Raw genomic sequence first — 21,798 nt, 5'->3', positions numbered from 1 at the left:
AGCTGGAAGCTCCTGACTTATGCCTGCAGGAGGGAAAGCTGCCTGAAGCAGGAGCTGGGCTGGCTGGGCCAAGTGCCATCCCTGCCCACAGGGACCTGGGGGTTTCCTGCTCCTCTTAGTGCCTGTTAGTGCTGCAGGAAGGGAGCAGCCACTCTGTACAGATGTCCCCAAAGCCTGAGGGAACCAGGCAGCTCATGTGTGGTTCAGGGGTGTAAAAGTGGCAGTGGTGTAAAAAGAAGATCCAGATGTGCTGTTGGGCTACAGAGTCTTAGGGACTTGTTTGTTGATGAAGGTGTACAGCAAAAGAACATGTGCAGGGAGGGCATGAGGTTGTGACTTCGTGTGTGGGCCAAGAGTATATGGGAAGGATGGGCAGAGAAGTATTTCCTGTGTGTGCACAGGGTGTGGCAGCAGCTCCCAGTAAAAGCACTGGCTCCATCCCCACACCAGTGCTGGCCCTGAGAAGACTCAGTGCTGGAGTCCCTTGTTGGGATGGACAGACCCCTGCACCCACTGGATGACTGTCCTGCAGCTCTTCAAAGCCACCTTGTGCCAACAGCCAAGCCACCACACTATTTCACCCTCTTTAAAGATGGCCACTGCTACCTTGAAGCCTTTTCTGAGTCCCTAGGCAGGTTTTCTGCAGGCACTTCCTCATTATCAAAGTGCACCTCAGCTGTATTAGAGTACTTACTTGATCCTCATTTCTTTGGAGGGCTGCCAGGCTAAGTACCTGCACAGCTTTCCACAGGGAGGGAAGCTGTGCAGCCATACTCCAGACACCCACTGGATGTCTCCAGTGGGACACAGGGACTGACACATCCCTCCCTGCAGTAAGTGATGGAGCTATGGGGCCTTACCAGGGTGCATTCCCTCTCCCAACAGCTCCCTCCTTAGTCATGCTTCCTGGAGCAATTGTTGCCTCTCATTAGAGCTGGAAAGGGAAGGTGCTTTGCTGTGCTCTGTATGCTTCAACACCTCTGAGCGAGCAGAAACCAGGAAGGAGACACCAGGACAGCCTGCTGACTGATTGTCATAGTAACCCTGGTTAAAGTCTGACCAGGAAAATGACTTCTTCTACAGCACTTGACCCCACAAGGTCACCCACACCCCTGGGAGCACAATTGCTCTGGTGTGCAGTAATAGACCGTGCAGAGTTTTCGCCCCAGGTTGCTGTTCAAGGTCCCTGGGCAAGGTGCCTGTGGGGTGATGGTTAACCTTGGTGCTTGCTTAAGAGCAGCACAATGGTGTTAATGCCTGCCCTCAGCCCTGGCACCTTCCTTTCTGCAGCTCTAACAATTCAGAGGACTTTAAAAGCCACTTGTAGCAGCCTTCATGCAGAAGACTGGAGTCACTACGTTTATTATTCTACCGCAAAAAGTAATTCAGCACAGTGAAGCACAGTGAAGGAAGATCTCAGGTGACCAGATCTGTTCCATCTGTGTGCTGGAGCTGGAAACAACTGGGAAACTCCACTGCCCTTCTCACCATCATCTGCTAGGTCCTGCACAAGAGTTTTCATACCAGGGCTGTGCTCAGGGGGATGGACAACCTTGTGCCACGCTGTCTGTGGAATAAACCCCTGGCCATACATATGAGGCTAAAACACAATCAGCTTCTCTGTAAGGGCAGAGGAAAGCAATAGTGCACACCCACACCAAGGGGGTGGGCAGAGACCCCTTCTGTCACTGTTCTTTTGGAAAAACGTGTTGTGAGACAAAGCACCCTCAGGGTACCAGATTAAGCTGCCCTGCAGGCAGTGAATTATGGCATGTTCACTGCACCATGCCGTGAGAAGTGCACTGAACCCTGGCTCACCAAGTGCTGCCTTCAGCATCGTCAGGATGATGCTGCCAGCCATCCTGCCAAGGGCTCTGGAGGCTCTTCCCTGCAAGACACCACAGGAGAAGGCACTGGATGCTGCAGGAGACCTGCACACACAGCTGCTTTGTGCCTTCTGATAAGCTGCTATCAGGGCTGAGGTATTATTTATCAGTATTTTGAGGTGAAAACACAGGTCTACTGTTGCCTCGAAGAGCACCAGGGGAGAGAATGATAGGGCTGTATCAGTAACATCCCTGTGGACCTTCCAATGCTGCTGAGAATGAATTAACTGTATCTGGCTCCAGGCCAGGCCCTGAAGGTAGAGCTGGCTCTGTTACAAATTCTCTATTTGTAGCATCTCTCCAATCCCCAGGGCTCAGGCTGCTGGCTGAGAAACCTGCTGATACTGCTTTGGGTTTGTTTCTAACACATTTTCAGTATTGTGGTTACACAAGAAGCTGCAATCTTGTGTTTCAAAACCCCAGCCAAAAGCACAGGTGCTGCTGTTGCTATTTACACTGCATCAGCATGTTTAAGGGGGGGGGGGTCTTTAAACTAGGAAAATAAAGCCATCCTGGGTTTGTGAGGGCTTCAAGTCTCCAAAAGGCTGAGAAGCCTCCTGTGTGCAGGTGCGCTGGGTGGCAGTGTTGCAGAGCTGGGTGCTGCAGAAAGCCCAAAGCCTGCAAAAGTCCCACGCCCAGGCACTGCCCTGGCCACTGGCAGAGGGCTGAGCCAGCACCTCCCTGTGCAAGGCAGGACCTCAGCAGCCCTTCTCACCTCTTTTGGCTGTTGTGAAGAGCTTTAGCCTGATGGGGTTTTTTTTTTGGTATTTTTTTTGTTTGTTTGTTTTTTTTGTTTTTTTTTCTTTTTTTTTCTTCTTTTTTTTTTTTCTTCTTTTTTTTTTCTTTTTTTTTTTTTTTTTTTCTCAAGGAAGAGGAGAAGCCCTGGGGGAAACAGTCTGCCTGGTTGACAGTAACCCCACAGAGACTTTTTGGAGCAGGGGAGAGGCCACCAGAAGCAGAAGTAAGACCCTGACCTGGGTCAGAGAGAGCTGTGCTGAATAATCTCCCATCCTGGTTTCAGGGCACTGCTGTGTGTGAAAGCACTGCCATCACGGGCCTCCTTTTCCCAAGAACATTTCTGGCAGTAGACAGTTTCTCAGCTACAAGTTCAAAGCCAGATGTGCAAGAAGTGCTTCTCAAATTCTAAGCTTTCTCCTAACACTTATCAACTTCATTCCAACTGTTAACTAGCAAAAAATGCCAATTCACAAGTCAGTCATAGGCATCATCTGTCCAGAAACAGGAATATCCATAATCTTGGGCTCAAGGAGAGCACTCACTTTGATAACATTCTGGCATGCCTTGTGCTGTGGTTTTTCACTAGTGCTCTGTAACCAGACAGCACCTACAGGTGCTACTACTTGGGAAGAAAGTGGTACACAGAAATACCATGATGATTAACATTATCTAGGAGCAATCCCATCTCACTGCCCACATATTTGTCCCAATGCTGGGTCTTTCCCATCAGCATGTCAAGAGTAGTTCTTAGGAGCACCACACTTGGTACAGCAGCCTCCTGGACAGCTCCACAGCTGCTTGAGATCTACAGCCACATCAGAACAGCAAACCTAAGTCATTGGCCACCCTTGACAGTAGTGAAGACTTATGATGCCCAGAAGAAGTTTAGATTCCCATCCTCTGTGTAGCTCTTTGAAGAGGTGAACACAGGACTGTCAATGAAGGATCTCCATAGGAACTTGCTACAACTTTCCTGAACCACTTCTTCTGCAGCTCTTGCCTTCAGAAGAGACATTTGGTTTCTCTTGGCTTTTAGAGACAATCTTTATTCCCTTCACCCTCAATAAACTCTTTGCCATTGCTGCTAGTGGATGTTTCATATTGGAGCTAAGTCAGGAACCACAGATGCCTTGAGATCTGCAACATGCACTGAGACTTGACACTGGTTTAGGGCTTGGGTTTTGGTCAAAGAATCACACAATCTGAAGTGATTTGGATAATCTAAACTTGAAGTGATTGCTTGGGAAACCCCAGAAGGCTCCTTGCTGTGCTAAGGTGAATCACAGCAAACACAGCATGCAGAGGACTGACCACCTCTTGGTTCCTAGTGCCATCACAGAGAACCTCTTGATCTGAAGGGAAAACCAGGATTATTTCACAAAGGCTAAGGGGTGCACTGAGGAGCTGGATCATCACTGCCTTCCAAAGCATTGTGAGAAACATGCAGAAAAAGGTAGGACAGTGCCACAGCCTCAGCAGCTGGTGCTTGAAAAAAAAGCCATGGCAAGCTTTGGCAGCATAATTCCTTGTAGGATACCACAGCAGCAATGAGGGTGGACTTCCATGAGATTTCACTGAACTTCTCTCTTTTGTCCTCTGACTTTGAAGGTCAACTGGAATTTATATTTCTTCCCTCTGTTACCAGCATAACAAAAATCTGCCCTCAATGCCATATTAGTGTAACTCTGTGGCATGAAACATGTACTCCTCTCGCCCCCAGACACCCAAAGCTCCCCTCCCAGGCAGAAACCAGATCAGGCACTAACAGCCCTCCTAAGCACTTCTCAGGGGGCAGAGGAAGGGACTGGGGCTCACATGCTGTGAAATTCTAACCCTGGCTCAACTATGAGGTCCTTGCATGGCCTGGGACACTTCTTGGTTTGCCAGTCTCTGTTCTGTCTGTGAGAGGAGCTAATCTTTATTAGCAGGCAGCTGGAGCCCTTGGATTAGTTACACGAAGAGTGCTGAGGCAATGAATAATGCACAGCACTGCTCTAAACTATCTCCTTCGAGGGAAACCACACAAAATACAAACAATGATGGTGCCTGTGTTTGCAGAGAGGCCTCTCTAACTGCCTTGTGCTGAGGAAATGGGCCATGCTGCCCATTCTGCTCCAGGCAGTTCTCACTGAGACTCCACAGTTCCACTACCTGCTGAAACATTGTTAATTGTTATTATTAAACCACCTCCGTAATTACTGAACCTAATTAAATCCCAACCTCAGATTCAAAAGAGGTGGGAAAACAAATGTAGAAATGAGCACTGGAGCCAGAGACATATGCTTTAAAAATCTTAAGAGTTTATTTTTCTCTCTGTGCAAATCAGAGCTACTTAACATTAATCACATTTCACAGTGCAGAGAGTAGAAGTGATTACTGTTTAGGCTGCAGTTCAGTGGGATCCTTCCAGGTCCCAAATCCCAGGAAATCGCCATGTGCAGATGATCTGGAAAAGACACAAACTGCACAGCAGTATTCCTAGCAGTTGTTACTTGTAAGACAAGCTGCCTCGACAGCATCTCCAAGGGAAACCTGCTTTCCTCCTGAAGGCATCTCAGCATTCACGGCTGCATGCAGACTCCAAGAATTTGCAGATAGTGGCATACAAAAAGTTTAAGGCACAGTTTCCAAGTCAGAGTTAGAAGACACAGATGAAGAAAGAGCAATCAATAAGCTCTTTTCACAGCCACTTAATCTCACATAAGGGAAAAGAGTGGAAGGAAAACTGGTCCCCAAAAGTAAGAGGCTCAGGTCCCAGCCTGGCCAGCAGCACCTGCAGCTTGCTGGCTACTCCACCAGTGGTCACCACTGGAATACAGGGAATGGGACATGGCAGGGACATGGCACTTGGAAAACATTATCAAAATCCTGCATACGGCCAACACAAGAGACCCTTCAGGACACTGGGCAAGATATATCATATCAGCTATCAAGAGGTAGATTGAGAAGATGATTGTGTGACATGGAGATTTCATTGTGCAATATTAAAAATAGGAAATGTGTCCCTTAAAGCATCCTTCCAGAGCTCATAGTCAGGCCACACTAGCTGCACAGTGCCCCATCACTGTCCAAATGCAGAGGATAAATGAAAAAATGATTTATAAAAGCCAACAGCATCTCCCTCACCAGCCAGAGGAAAACAGGGGGATGGCTGGACAATGTCTGTATCACAGTTGAGTAGTTCAGGCACATAAGGTCATAGTCTGAGAAGCCAAATTTGTTTGTTACATCAGCTTAAACCCTGTCCCACAAAACTCAGCAGCAGCAGGTGGAGAAGGGCCGCTGAGAGATGGCTCAGACCTCACTATTAGCAGAGCTTTTCACTGGCCATCATGTGCCCAGTCTGGCACCTCCTGGCCACAGTGCTGGGAGGGAAGAAACTTTCTTTGCAGCTAGGTAATGAGGCTGTTTAGAGGCAGTGTTGCTGTTTCTCTGGAAAGAGCAGACAGTCACAGCACAGCAGACCTTCTTGGCAGTACCAGGAAAATAATGGAAGGCTGTGACTGACCCATTTTCAACCAAATGGAAAACTCTGCTTTTGTTTCCCATTTTAGTTTCTCCCTTCAAGCCATCTCATAGCAACAGCTTTGCTCTGCTATTTGCTAATAGCAAATAGTTTGTCCTTGTAAGAAAAAGCAAGAGCCCATTAATAAGCCAAATTTATCTGCTGACCTAATTACACTAGCCACATATTTGACCTATTATATTTACCTTCCTCTGCTTCCTCCATAGTTAAAAGGAAAACACCTTTCAACTTCAATCAGCACAGCCAAGAAATACAAACAACAAAAACGAGGGGAAAAAAAAGAACCAAAAAACCATGCTGTTCTGGCATTCCACAACACACGACTTGAAGTCATAAATCAAAGTGGAAGCATATGAATCTCCAGGGGAGACAGCAGAAAGGAGTGCAGAGGTCAGCCCTAGCCTGTGTGTGAGTAGGAGCCCTGGAGAGGTGCCCGGAGGATGCTTGTTTACAGGGTGGCTCCAGGGATGTAAAGCCAGTCGGCAATGGCTGTGGGCAGGTGGGTCATCACCTGCAGCCTCACCCACCAGTAGGTCTCCATGGGGTTGTAGCGGTTCTTTGGGCACGCGGACGTGAGTGCTTCGGTGATGTCATTCAAGACCAGAGACATGTCCTTCAGGCCACTGTTCACGAAGGACTTCATCGTGGCCACGTGCTGAGTGAAGTACTCGCTGCCGTAGTCCTCCCGCACCATGTCGGTGGCGCCACTCCACAGAGCCTCGGCCTGCCTGTCGATGCCGGCGGCCGTCAGGATGCCGGTGGCTGCCACGAAGTTGCTGGGCTCGATGAGGATGACGCGGACGCCCCAGCGGTACATCTCCTGCCTCAGGCAGTCGGAGAACGCTGCCACCCCAAACTTGGACACGCAGTAGCAGGAGCGAGATGGACTCACCATGCGTCCCAACATGCTCGTGATATTCACCACACGGCCTAGAGAGAAAAGATCAGGGAGAGAGGATGAGCCGCAGAAGCAGCAGCCGGAACACCCCAGTACAAGGGGACTTATTTGGATGATGTTGATTTCTAAAATCCGAATCCTGAATACTCATCCCATCACAGAGCTTTTCTCTCCTGCCTCAAGCAAGGCCAACCCCTGTTCTCCAGGGGATGGTGCATATGCCTACCTCTGCATCAAAGAATTTACAAAGCACACAAGATATTTCCCTCCTAATTTCCAGGTAGGGAAAGTACCATGATCTTTGAGACTGCTAGCTGTGTGTCCTCAGGAGTGTGCCTCATCCATGTATCTTGCTAGAGAAGGGCTCAAGCTGCCAGCCTAGAGTGTCATGAGCCGAAATCTCACAATTCTGTGTGATACCATACAAGTGTTCTGGTTCTTTCTGCAAGCTTGACAGCTCATCTACCTAACACACATGTGTACTTTTAGACCTGAGGTGGATGGCAGAGGATGAGTAGAGATTTCTTTGTACCTGCAGCATGAGCAGCACAACTCCCTCACCCAGATGGTCAGCCACAAGTCTCTACAGTGGCCATTCCTGGGAAAAACAAGAGGAGATTTGCTGTGCTGCTGTTCATGGAGCAGTGGAGAGCAATTGTCCTAATTCCTGCCAACAGCCTGTGACAGCCCTCGGGCCACTGCCTCAGGGCAGTGACAGCAGTGAGACATGCCCTCTGTGCATGTCTCAGCCTTCATCCAAGACAAGACATGTGCACTATGGTTTCAGATACACTTACAAACCAACCCTTGAAATTCCACCAGCTATTTTTGTAGAGAGGATTTTCACAGCCATGGAGCATAACATCCTTCTGCAGCTCAAAATTACAGCTGAGAAACAAGTGGACAGCTCTGCTGTCTCATTCTAGACCTAAGTGTAAATTAGAGGGACTGTGAGATCCACCTGCTGACCTGATGGGTAAGATGCTTTTTGTAGTGAGATAGAGTTTGTTTGGTGGTTAATTGCTGTCTGGGAATGGCATCTGAGCAATCTTCTCAATATAGCCCCCTTTTGTCCTCACAGAACATACACCTGTACCATCATTCCCACACATGCTAATTAAAGAAGCTCTTAAGAGTTCTGCTCATACATATCTTTTTTCAATATAAAACAAAGAGTTTTATAATACCATTGTTTTGTAAGATATCTGAAATGGCTGTCATTGACTCCTATTTATTCTGTCACTACTTGAAGTCACCTGTGAATGGAATGACATGAAGGGAGAAGATTCAGTTATCCAAACATGACCACTCTGTGGGCTCTGGATTATCTTGTCCATTGACATCTGCCAGCACTGCACAAAGATCTCTGATATCTTGGATGTTTAAGATAGCACCTGCTGTGTAGGTGCTTGGCCTGCACCAAGAATAGCCTGTACTACCAAATGCTTACATGGCATCCTCAGAAACCCTCCTTGGACTGCACAGGCATTCCCTCAAGTACAGCCTGGATTTCTAGCTACATCTCTTTGCTGTGCTACAAAAGCTCTGAGCCTTACCACACTGCCCAGCATGTACCTTTAGCTCTGCGAATGAGGGGCAGGAAAGCTTTTGTCACCCTCACAGTGCCCCATAGGTTGACCTCTGCCACCTTCTTGTAGTTGTCTAAACTTGCAAATTCCACCTCGCCGAAGGTTGAGATGCCAGCGTTGTTCACTAGGCCCCACAGACCTGCCAACAAACACATGAGTAAGAGTGGGACAAAGAAGACTGTCACAGAGAAAACACTTTCATTGTTCACAGTAACTTAAAATCTTAACAAAAAACTGGGGACTTTCATCTAAATAAGCTGTAGAGAAAAATCCAGCAAGGAGATGAAATACGGTCTTCCTACACCAGGGGCTTGTTTGGATCATCAAGGAAAGTCATGGGGCCACACAAGTATTGCCTGTAGACCATCTCCTGTACAGTCAAATGCTCTTCCAGGCCTTTATAAAGCTGCATCTGGCTGACTCTCTTTTAAGCCTCCTCTTGATCACAGATTTGTCTCCACTCACTGACTTTATATTGAATCTTGCAATTTGGAAGGGGCTAGACTTTCTCCCACAATTAGGAGGGAAAAAAAAAGGAAAGAAAACAGGTATTTTTTATTTCTCAATCCCCTTCACAACTCTGGCTCACTGTTTTGGAGTGTGCACAGTATTGATCTGTACATTCATGGCCTGATTAACAGTTGCTGTGTTTTAGTCCAAGTATTTGGTTTCCCTCAACCCTAACTTTATCAGGAGTTAGCAAACTTACAACCAACCCTAACAACTACTAGAATTTAAAAATTCATGTCTTTTGAACATACAGTCCAGTCAAAATTAAGTTGACTGCACTTCCCAAGAGCTTCTGTAATGAGACCTTTACATGTCAGGAATTAGTAGGTCAGCAAGGACTTGATCCTTCAAAGCGATTACTGCAGGACTCCCAGTGGCAAACGTTAGTAGGGCTGAATCCATCCTTCATGGGTTTATTGAAGCATGGGACTATGCAGCTGTAAAGTGCGCAAGGAACAAACAGAGGAGCTGGAACAAGACAATAGAGTTGCTCCTCATTAGATGTCCTGCCATACACCATGGTTATCTTTCACTGTGTTGGAGTCAAGGCTGGACTCCTGCGGCTGCATTAGACTCAGTTGAGTTGGGGCTCCTTTCCACTCCAGGACCTTCATTTTACCAAGAACTAACACAGGGCTAAGAAGAAGTCTTCATGTCCAGGGAGCTCCAATATTGCTATCAAAAGCACCAATGTCATGCCACCCTGTTGATAAAAGTTATCAAGCTCTCTCTCAGAAATTTTTGGGCTATTTGCCCTGCCTCTGCTCCATAGCTTCCCTACTCTGATGCATGAAAGTCTTTTAACTTCTACCCTGTATTGATTCAGTCAGATAGTAACCATGTATTTTACCAAACATAGTCCTATAAGCAAATTGCAATATTCTGCCAATGTGCAATGGATTTTATCCTCCTGCTGTATTTAAAGACATCAACATGCCCTTGGCAGACTGACTCTGGGCTCTCACATGGGCTCTGGTAACCCTGCCCCATTCCCAGCTAAGGTTGTTCTCCCTGAAGGCTGTTGAACAGCTGTGTACAGCAGCCTATTCCTGCCTCACCTACTGAAGCTCTAGTTTTAGTGAGTCAAGATGACTGAAATTCACACTGATCTGCATTCAGCAGAGCATCTCAGCCTGAATGGGATCCCTTTGTAATTTCAGAGTAATTTCACCACTAACAAACAACATGCTGAGAAAATTTGGCAGGGATTTATCAATCACAAACTGACCTCTGCATAGTATTACTTACAAATTCCTGTAAATTTCTGTACAACAATTTCCCATTTCCTGGGTTGTGATGTTAGTTCTCATGAACGTCCCTGAATCATTTGCCATAGTTTGTTGTTGGAATTCCATTGCTCACAGATCAGGGCACGTTACAAACAGAATGAAGTGCTAAGGGGAGCCCAGTCACTGGGCTGTTTTCTGGACAGCAGTGTGTTTATTGAGCACAGCTGTATCACTATTATGTCTCCAGGATCAACAATACAGTGGGAACTGCATGAGACCAAAAGCAAATGGGCACTCCTATGAAAAGAGTTCAGCCTTATGTACACAGCATAGGGAGAAGAGGTATAAAGAACTGTACAGCCCAAAACCTGTTCTGCACTAGCTCCTCTGGGGCCACATTCAGTGTGCAACCACACCTCTGTGCAAGACACCTCAGTCTCAATAGTCTCTATGTTCCAGTGCCAACTTATTGAGCACTTTTTATTGGAAAGTCTCAAACCTCAGTCACACCAACGGGCCTAAAAAGAAGTCTTTGTTGCTTTGCACACGGTGCTGAGGCAAACAGCTACAGGAGGAACCAGTCCAACTTGCTGATCAGGGATGCAAGACTTCTCTGTCCCTGAACACACACGGTTTCGCAAACACTGCTGCATTTATAGAAGCAACAGAGCTGCTCCCTTCCAAGCTTTCACTCAGTGGGAAAAGGCTTTCTGCTACCGCTGCTGTTGCTGGGCTCTTCAGGAAAAGCTTAAGAAGCTGTGAAAAGCATGATGAGGGCTGGGTGATTGTGTAGGAAGAAAAATCATGCAGAGAGAACATGTGTGGGATCAGAGCTTGTACATTACTCAGTTACATTTCATATGCTTGTTTTAGAAGGAAAGGTGTGCTCACATAATTTGTGTGAAGATTAGAGCTGTTGTTATTTACTAGCTTCATACTTGCTGTGAACAAAACCGGTGCCATGGCAGATTCATCCAAGCCTCAAGATGACCAACCACCCACAAGTCACAACCCTGAAGTCCTGAAGCCACAGATGTCAAACTTCAGTTCACCTTCCACCTGTGTATACAGCTGCTGGCCAGCTTGCTACTGGCACAGAGGCTGCAGAAAAGCCTGTGAAGGGCAAGAAGTCTTGCCTCATCACATTAAAGAAGTCAGGTGGTGTCACATCAGACTCTGACCATAAACTCACATTCCACAGCCAAAGCACTTCTAAGAAGGAAAGATGGGACTCTTATTTCCCTTGACTTGCTTTGGGATCCATGAGTTGGACTAATTCTTAAGGTGACATGTGGATTAAGGTCATCTATGACAAGCCTACTCTGGATTCCACTTCACATCACCTCTGGGATGTTGCATGGCAAACTGAAAACATGGATTGATCTGACTGAAGACTAATCCAGGTTTGGAGGCAGTTCAAATCTGTGCTCCAGCTCAGCACTCAGTTGTACACATACAGCAGAGGGGACAGCAGCAGTAAGCAGCCAGGGCCCATCACCTCTTCATTAGTAGGGTCACTTGCAAGGTCTGCATGAGCTAGGATCATATGCAGCAGGAGTGCAAGGAAGGGATCAAGCTCTGGCTCTTCTATGCCCTCCGCAGACATTCAAGGACAAAGACACAGACACTTGTGGGCTCGCTGCCATTCATGGCTTTTTATGGGATGTAGCATTAAAGCCCAATCCTCCAGCCAGTCTTGGTCTCTTTCCATGTGGCTGCCACATCAATAGCAAGACAATTGTCCTCACTGACCTGGGTACAGCATGGCCTGACTGCCAGCCACACACTGTCACACACCTTCAGGCTTGTTAAACTTCTTTTGATGGTGCACAGAGCAAAAGACCTGGTCAATGCATGGCCTGCTCTGTGAGCAAAAGATCTCTACATACCTTCTTCTGGCTCCTTCAGGGTACTCTTCACAAAATCCACGGCCTGAGCCACCTCCTGGTCACTGCACACGTCCATCTGCAGCACTTTCATCCGGTCAGACTTCATGTTCCTCAGCTCCCTGGCTCCATCTCCATTTTCATCCTGTTCAGCAGAACAGAAGGGTGTCCCACTAAGATGGACCAAGAACAGCAATGCAGCTTGGGGCCAGGCATATTCACAAGGACAGGAAACAGAAGCTACTGACACTGCACACACAGGTGTAAACTTGGTGCACAGACATGCACCTTTCCCTCCAGCACCACTTCCAGAACTGCATCAGTGACCCAGTGCCCTGAAGCACCACAAAGCCCACTTTGCTCTTGGCTCCTCATGATGGGTTTCACATCCCTAACATGCTGAAATACTGTGCCAGCCAGGGAGAACCATGGATGACTCTCCACTCCTCCGTCTCTGTGCTCTACAGGTAATATAACTTGTACAGAAATTGGAATCAGATGTACAGGAATACCTGCTCAGTGAAGATCTGCTACACAGTAGCACAATTACAGACATGAGGCATGAAAGCAGATTCTGGCAAAGAAGAAATCTTTTTGTTTTTTTGTTTTTGCACTCTATAGGCAATAAGAACTTCATGGCTCTGCTTTCTTTTCCACCCTTTTCCTTTCTTTCTCCCCATCCCACTGCTATCAATAGAGATTCTGTTACTACTGTGGTGGTTTGTTTTTGTTTTTGTTTTTGTTTTTTAGTCAAATGTAAACAAGATTGCTGTCTAAGCCTTAGAGCCTTGCTCAGGTAGCAAATAACAAATAAAAGTGAAAAAAGCACAGATTAGCTACACAGTTCTACAGTAGGCTTGAGATTTAATTCACAAAACTATTCCCTGAATCACAAGCTCTGCCTCATTAGGGAGGAAGAAGTTATGAATTGGTGAGTCACCATGCCTGGCTGCCATTCTTCCTTTATCACTTGATACCAACTCCCACAGCACAAGGGCAAACAAGGCGAACAACCCACCCACAGTCACCTGCTCAGCAGCCTCTGCAGCCAGGCAGATATAAAAAAACACATAACTGCTTAGTTTTTTATAAATATTTCAGACTATTTAATTCATATAGCATACAACATCTCATCTCCACCTTCACTCCACTGAACAATGACACATAATGAAGGAAAAGAGCTGAAGTCCATCACAAACATGAGCAAAACAGGGCAGCTCTCTTAAAAATCAATATATAGTTACACTGGCATTATGACAATAGTAGGAATGAGTTCTTGGCCCCATGGCTGCATGTCATTTCACAATTGACTTCCTTCCCAGTACAACAGGAACAGCAAACAAAGTCTGACGCTTTTCTAATGCACATCAAATGTGGTGACGGGCAGTGTTGGCCCTCTTATCTAGCATGAAAACAATCTCAAAGTGGTGTTACAAGTAGTCAACAACACGGCCACCAAAATATTATACTCTCTTTGAAACAGATGAGGGTTGTATGATGCCTCACTATATTTCTGGAAGATGCTCCTGCATTTCACCAAGTTTTATAAAGCAAATTTCCACTACTTAACAGTGAATAAAGTGGAGCTAATTCAGGTTGTAAAGAGGGAGATTTATTGTATCTATATAAAACAAAGCCATAACTATATCTGCATGCAAGTGCCAATTGACATTTGAGCACGGAAAAGACCTTTCCCTGCATTTTTTCTCTATTCTTGCATAATACTTATAAAATAAACAATATTTGCTTTTTGAGAAACAAAGTCATAGACTGGCAACTTAAAAATCCAGTAAAAATTGTTTGTATTATTCATATGGAAATTAATTTTCCCCTATCACCAATACAACTCTATCTGCAAAGTTACCTTCCCAGCTACAAATTTACTCATGATTGACAAAACATATTGATTTCGGAAGACTGACTTCAACATGCAATATCAATTGAGACCACTTTTCATAGCTGCAGACACCACCTTAGCTACTATTTAACTGTAAAACAAAGTGCTTAATTATTTTGTCCAGAACACCTCTTCACAAATGAAGCAGCTACAGATTTTTATGGAAGCAAGTGAACATAGGCTTATGGTCTGTGGTCTTCAGGGGCTTTAAGTCATTCCTTGTTAGGTACCACACAGTGCTTCCTCCTTGTTTTTTACATGGTAGATTTATTGGCTGGCATAACATCTGGAGCAGTTCCCATGGGAGCAGCTGGACTGTCCTTGCAGGGATGATTTTCACGATCTTCACCAGCCGGAGCCACACAGCAGCACAAAGCAAATGAGGTACTGGCAGCAATGGCCCAACTGCTTCTGCAAAGCCTCTCTCCACTTCCTTTTGCTGTCTGATTTTTGTTCTCTCTGAGAATCTTCCCCTTCCACAGCTTCCCTTTCCCAGTTCCATAAGAGTTGAAAGCCATCATGCTCCAGCCCAGCCTGCTGCCCAAGTTCTCTCCACAGGCCTTCAACAGGACTGTGTGGCTTCCTCCCAGCTATCTCCTATCCCCTGGTTATCCTGCCTTCGCAGCCCTGCAGGCTCTGCCTGCCCACCCCACCCTGTGCCTAGCAGGGGCTGCTCCTGGCTGAGAGGCCCAGCAGCTCCACAAACCCTCTCTACCCAGCTGAGGAAACTTGCTCCAGCTTTTGGCTGCCTCCCCTTCCCTTCTTTACTCCTCTCCCCTGCTCTGGTTTGGAGGATCCCAGTGCAGTGGTGCTGAGGAGAGGCAGATCACACAGATGCTCATTAGTGGAGAGCCAGACACAGACACAGCCATGGCTTTTTTTCCCTGCAGTGAGATGTCAGGGGGAAGCAGGAAGCCATGAACAATGCTGAACTCCCATGGATGCAGCTGCCTTGCTCCATATGCGCCAGTTCCTTCCCATCCTGCTGCCAATCCCCGCTGCCTTCCTGCGCTTCCTGAGCGGAACACCTCCTGCTTGTCATTGCTGGATTCCACATAATTGATTTCAGGCTCCATCTGACCTGTCAGGATCATGTGCAACCCTGTTCCCCAAAAGGCCTATAATGTTCTCTACATAGTTCTGCACATATTTTTTTTTTGAGCGCAAACTCTCTCCCGGGCGGTACTGCCAAGGATATCGTCCTGGGACTAAACAGCAGTCACTTAGAGGATGAGTTTGCTCATGAGGGACTGTAACAAACTGTGATAAAACACTCAGGATACATTTATTCCCTCTCCTTTAGCCACTCTGCTGCTTAGCCAAAATGAGATTAGATTGACACAGCACAGTTTGTTCCCAGTAAATTTATACAGGCAGGGTACATCACACTATGATGCAGTCATCTGTAAAACTGACAGGGCAGTGTGTGGCAATTGCATCGAGTGCACTGAAGGTGAGCTGCCTGGCTGGCAATTCCAGAGGTCTATCTCCCTTGGGAAGTACAATATCTGTCCTCTTCCAGGGTTCTGGGAATCCCCTGGCCTCCAGTGCTCTTGAAAATATCACCCATGGGGCAGAAATCACAATGGCTCATCCTCTAAATGCCCTTAAGTATATTTCATCAGGCCTGATGAACTTGAGCACATTAATTTATATAAACATCCCTTGTTCTTTACCTTTTCTTGCCTACAGTCCTCATGATAACTGCTGGCAGTAGGCACACACAATTTTTTTTTTTTCAGTAAGATCAAAGAAAATAAAACAATTATTATTTAATATTTTCCTGTAGTTTCTACTTGTAAGGTTATTTCATAATCTATATCTGTGTGATTTTTCCATCTTAATCCTAATATATTAACAGAAACATTCTCAGTGGACTTACTTGCCCTTGCTTATTGTAATCCCTTTTCCATTTGATCCTTTCCAGTTCTATCCCAGCCTGCGTGCAATATTCTTTTTATTTCTGTAACTTTATATTTGACTATCTGATCATGAAGAAACTCCTGATGCACCTCACAGTCTATTATGCTGTATTTAATACAAGAGCTGTCTGTGGTGGTGTAGTACATCAGGGATCCTTTAATTCTCTGTATAAAAGCATATAAGTGGTGATGGACCGACTAGGTGTGAACTAAGAGCCTGGCATCTGCTTCATGACAACTGCCCCCATACCTGCTCTGACCCTGCTGGAACCTACAGCAGCTCACAAGCAATGAAGCAAACAAGCAAATAGGCCTCACTTCAGGAGCATTTCGTTTCCTTATGGGGTTTCAACAGAGCTTGTTCCTCTCTGCTCCACACTAACATGAGCCTTCCAAACAGCCCCCTCAGCCACCCTATTTTCCCTTTCCTTTCCATTCCCTACATCTGCTGCTCTGCAAAATGCCTGACTTGCCATCAGCACTGAGACAGGCATCCCAAAGCAGCAAATGACATGATTACTGAAGGAATTACAGAGGCTCCTTATGGAAATTTCCAAACAGTGGCAATAATCCAACAGGACTCTCTTGCTCTCAAGTTACACAATATGTCAGCTGACAATAGCTTTCCCTTCTGGTGTTGTGGAAGAACATAATGTCTGCCACGATCACAAAGGCAGAGAAGGGCCACCCTTGTTTGTTCTCACCTTCCACAGTACTCAAAAATCTGTAGTCATCATGCCCTTGAGCACCTGTGCTGATGTGGTCATCTTCAAATGAAGAAATAAGTGACCATTAACTGATTTTGAACAGTTCAGGTCAGAAATCACCTGACATTGCTAGTCAGAGTTTTGACTAGCAATACAGCAAAAATGCATAGGAAAGGTAAAATCCCAGCTGAGACAGAAGTGGAGCCAGCCCAGTTTATAAAAAGAGCTTCACAACACTAAGTTGTAAGTCCTTTGCATGAGCAGGGACTGGAATGAGGAGTCTACAACCACTTCAGATTGAGTGTGTCTAAACTTATCTCTTACAAGTGATGCCACCTGCTAAACACACATGACAGGAAGTGAGACCTAAAGATGTCAGAAATGTATGACAAATTTGTTTATTCAGCCATCCATAAACTGAACAGCTTGTACAGAAGCTGCAGAAGCACATTTGCAAGACATTTAGGTAACAGAACCTTAATAATGCAGAAGAGGCATCTTGGAGATGAGTTTGGGGATGGTGTCCACAAAAACTGACATTGTGAAAGACAGCAACAGGGATGCTATGGAAGACAGAAAGCCACAGTGCCACAACAATCTTGGTCTATCAGATTTATGGTGTTGTGATATTTCTGAGAGGCTTCCAGCAGTGAACAGTGCCACATTGTACAAGCTACTATACAGATGTGCAGACGAGCCCTGCCCTAAAGAGCTCATAATTAAAGGAATGAGGTACAAGATATAACAGGGAGATGAAGATATGGAAGATATAACAATCCCTGCCCACTGCACCTCTCTCAGTTCTTGAACCACGGAAAAGGGAGGCTGCAAATGAAGATGCTTTGATTGGAGAAGCATTTTCTCTAATCAGAAAAATTTTGATCAATTTCACCACTCACCATGAGCAAGCATCCAGCAAAAACAGTAAATCCCTTTGCATGAAGGCATTTTGCCAACGCGTGTCCAAAACCTTTGTCACAGCCTGTTATTAGCACCGCCTTCCCTTCAGCCTGTGTGAGGAAAGACAGTCATAGGACACCATCAGATATTGCAATGCAGGCACCACCACCCCCCTGCCCCACAGCACAGGAGCCACTTGCAGTCCTGCAGCCAGGGCAGGTACAATTCCACTTGCGTGCACAAACACAACCACCTCCCAACTACTTCGAAATCATAAATTTATTCAGTCGCTGGTTTGTAACAATTTGTATTGCCTTGATACCTGAGCTGGAACAGTAACTATTTCAAGTATCAGTGGCCAAAGCAAAACAGAAACATTTCAAAAGATGTTAATGATTACCAGTTCATAGTAAGAAAAAGCAGCATAGAGAACATCCAAATGGCAGGATGTCACTGGCTTGAACTGTACAGCAGCTCTTTTAGCTGCTGTCTGTTCCCCACCTACTCCCACTCGCTATGCAGCACTTTGCAGGCTGTATTTTAGCACACAGGAATGTGACTACAGGTTAGAGCTTCCTTCTGAAACTCTGCAGTCTTAAGAACAACTTATCAAATCCTACAGTTCTCTCCTACATAATTATTATCATTTGACTGACAGGTAAATTGGGAAAGAAGATTAGATATTCCATCTGGTATGACACAACAGGCTTGAGATAGATATTAAAGCAGAATCCCAAATCCTGAAGAGAAGCTATAGCAAAACACTGCCCATTCACCCTCTGTCTTTGCTTGAAAGTCATTTCCTCACCACAGGTGTGAAGCAATGAACTAACAACTCAGCTAGAAGGCTGCCAGCTGCTGTGCTGCACAGCGCTCCAAACTGAAACTATATCTATGAGGCAATAACGTGATACAGCAATAAAAATCCAGAGGATGCAATAAGGAAGTGAGGTCAGTTAGATCTCTCTGGAGATACCAGCGGCTAACATTGCCTGTTACTGTATGCACAATGGCTGGAATATGAACATATTTATGTATGAATTGCACTGGCGGTCCAGCCACGTTTTCAGAGAGAAACGGGTCAATCACCAGTGCTCCCTCATCTCTTGCTTTGCTGACATGTAGTGTAGTGAAGCAGCAATAAAGAATGATAGCAGAGTGATAGTGATCAGACCATTACTGGACAAACTCAGGTGAGCCTCAGCAGAAAACAATATGCAAATAAAGCTACAGCCTGTCCTATAACTCATGTTGAAGTAACTGCTCTCAAAGGAGAGTTAAGATCTGAAGCTGAAACAAAAACTGATCAAAAGACTATCCTGCATTTGTAATACAAACACCCACATTAACATTATGCTATAACCTATACTCAGACAAAGAGCACCCAGGTACAGACTAGCTCTATTAAAGGTCTAAAGATAGCTACAACTAAAGGACAAAAGATGACTGAGAATTAAATATACAGTGCTCAGTCTGAATTCAATTTGGAGTGACACAACTCCAAGAGAGATGAAAATCAAACATTAACCAGATCACAGAAGTTGTCAAGGTCACCTCCTGCAATAACTCAGCAATCTGGCCTGTGGAAAAAGAAAGGATTTGACTTTTTTTTTCTCTTTCTCCCACCTCCCTAGAGCCTTTGCCTCTGAATCTTGAAGGCAAAGGACTTCCCAAAAGAGCAGGAAGTGTGCAGGAAATAGGCAACTGTAATCACTTCCAGAACACAGATCAGGCAAACAAAGAAGATACTCAATTCTCAACCAGCATTAGCTCCTTAAAAATAAATGCCCAAAAACACAACCAAAATGTAGACAGAAATTAGGTTTAAAAATCCTCTATTCTGCCTCTAATAGTGAGGAAAGTGAGGGACAACTTACAGTCTGAAAGGATCTTGTGATTGTTATTTGCTATAACCCTAATTGCTGGTAATAAAACACATATAAAACTGTTATATACATGGTACATAACAGAGGCCCCAGCAGCACCAAGGAGCATACAAAACCCCAGGGGATGTACTGGATCTCACACCTGTACCTGTGCCTGCTTGTGCCATGCCTGATGGACAGAGCTCCCAGGGATGACAGCAGGGATCAACCCCCAGCCATAGGGATCCTATGCTAGAAAAACTTCTGAACACAGAAAAGCCCAATCACCCCTATCTTTTGAAAGTCCTAAGATAAGGCTTAATGGGCCTGTTCCTGAAGTTTGAGAAGGCCAATCTGCTGCTTAATTTGACAGGATGCTGGGACAGGCAGAGAGGACCAGTTATCAGCACAGTGACTTTAATGAGCATTCTGAGGAACTTCAGTTGCCTCCTTCACTCGGGGTCATACAGTGCTCCCTGCAAATACTGCATGGGAGACAGCACTCCAGTGCTGACAGGGTGCCTGGGACAGTGTGCCTGGGATCTGCTAAGAGCACAGAGTAACTCCTTGTACCAGAAGTGCTGCTGTGGCATGTGAACACAGTAACACTCTCTGTGCTTGCTGTGTGATCCACAACACTATTCCCCACAGCTCAGGCAGCCCTAGCACAGCAGCTTCATTTTAACCTGCAGTCAGCTCAAATGTACACCGCATTTCCTACTGGGACACGGCCAGTTTATTAAATAGTATAATTTATTTTACTAATGCAGGTGATTTATCAGAATTATATATTTACTGCAGAAGAGACTGAAGAAATTGAAGCTACTTTTATAGCCTGCCTCTCTAGACAATGTGGGAATATGCGATGCTTACCTAGAATTTATTTTTTTCTTATATGCCACTTGTTTGGGATTTTTTATTTTTTTAATCTCATTCCCATTTGTGGCTCTCCTGACCATTCCCTAATGTTATCAAACAGATTGATTTTAAGCTACAAAGTAAACTTGGCTTGTTCCTTTTTCCAGGGTTGGGAAAGTTGAGGTTTTCAATCCCAGGAAAAAGAACTGAAAATATTCACTAAAGGGAAGATATTTTCTCAAGTGGAACACAGATAGGGAAAGTAAGAGAAGCAGAGTGGATGGAGGAGTGAAGTGGGAGGCTGCAATGAGACTACAGCTGTTATCTGGCCATTCTGGGGGGAAGGACTGAGCTGGAGGTCCTGAAGCAAAAACATTGGCTCAGAGAGCAAGTCATATCCTGGGCATCCAAAGCATCACAGACAGCAGGTCAAAGGAGGTGATTCTCTCCACTCTGGTGAGACCCCACCTGCAGTGCTGCATTCAGCTTCAGTCTCCCAGCACAGGAAGAACATTAACCTGTTGGAGGGCATCCAGAGGAGGCCACCAAGATGGTCAAGGGATGGAACATCTCTCCTGTAAGACAAGGCTGAGAGAATTTAGATTGTTCAGCCTGGAAAAGGCTTTGGGTGACCTAATTGTGGCCTTCTACTATCTGCGGAGAAACCATTTACAGGAGCATGTAGTGACAGGACAAGGGATTGAGAGTAAATTGAGAGTAGGTTTAGATAAGATGTTAGGGAAAAAATCTTCACCGTGAGGGTGCTGAGGCCCTGGCACAGGTTGCCCAGATAAGCTGGGATGGATGCTCCATCCCTGGAGGTATTCAAGGGCCAAGGTGGAGAGGGCTCTGAGCAACCTGGTCTAATGGAAGGTGTCCCTGTACATGGGAAGGGGTTGGAACAGCATGATCTTTAAGGTCCCTCCCAACAGAAGCCATTCTATGATTACATTAACATGTTCCCCCTCCGAGGGAAGCACTGCTGGGGGGGAGCAGCCGCCACACCGCGGGGCCCGAGGGCAGCGGGCCGGCCGCGCCTCGCAGGGGCCTCATCGCCCCAGGCCGTGCCCAGCTCGGCGCTTCGCCCCCTCACAGCGCCTGTCCGGCCCCTCCAGCCCGGCCCAGGCAGCGCCGCTCCGGCCTCGACACCTGCGGCGCCCCTGCCCGGCCGGCCACACGGCCCGGCGCCATTTTAGGCGTCAGGGAGCGTCCGGCGGGCTCTGCCGCGGGGCGAGCCCGGCCCCTCACCGCGGTACTCACGGGCAGGGCGCGGCGGGCGCGCCGAGGCAGCAGGAGGAGGAGGCGGAGGAGCAGCACCCCCGCGGCGCCCAGCGCCAGCAGCAGCCCCGCGGCGCTCCGCATGGCCGCAGCCTATCGCCGCCGCCGC

The 21,798-nt window shown here is 46.3% G+C and overlaps 1 protein-coding gene across 1 annotated transcript; it reads right to left on the bottom strand.

Moving 5' to 3' along the window:
* Positions 1 to 4,902: 4,902 nt before the first annotated feature.
* Positions 4,903 to 21,785, bottom strand: LOC110473915 (D-beta-hydroxybutyrate dehydrogenase, mitochondrial). Its single transcript, XM_021536884.2, has 5 exons — positions 21,672 to 21,785; positions 17,688 to 17,798; positions 12,266 to 12,407; positions 8,624 to 8,776; positions 4,903 to 7,080 (listed from the first exon to the last, which is right to left on the bottom strand). Exons 1-5 carry the CDS (start codon positions 21,771 to 21,773, stop codon positions 6,599 to 6,601), a joined length of 990 nt encoding a protein of 329 aa, XP_021392559.2. The 5' UTR covers positions 21,774 to 21,785; the 3' UTR covers positions 4,903 to 6,598.
* Between the last annotated feature and the right edge of the window lie 13 nt (positions 21,786 to 21,798).

Source organism: Lonchura striata, chromosome 10 (genome assembly GCF_046129695.1).
Source record: "Lonchura striata isolate bLonStr1 chromosome 10, bLonStr1.mat, whole genome shotgun sequence".
Classification (NCBI taxonomy): domain Eukaryota; kingdom Metazoa; phylum Chordata; class Aves; order Passeriformes; family Estrildidae; genus Lonchura; species Lonchura striata.
Note: the sequence above shows the minus strand (reverse complement) of the source record. Positions and strands in the feature narration are given on the sequence as shown.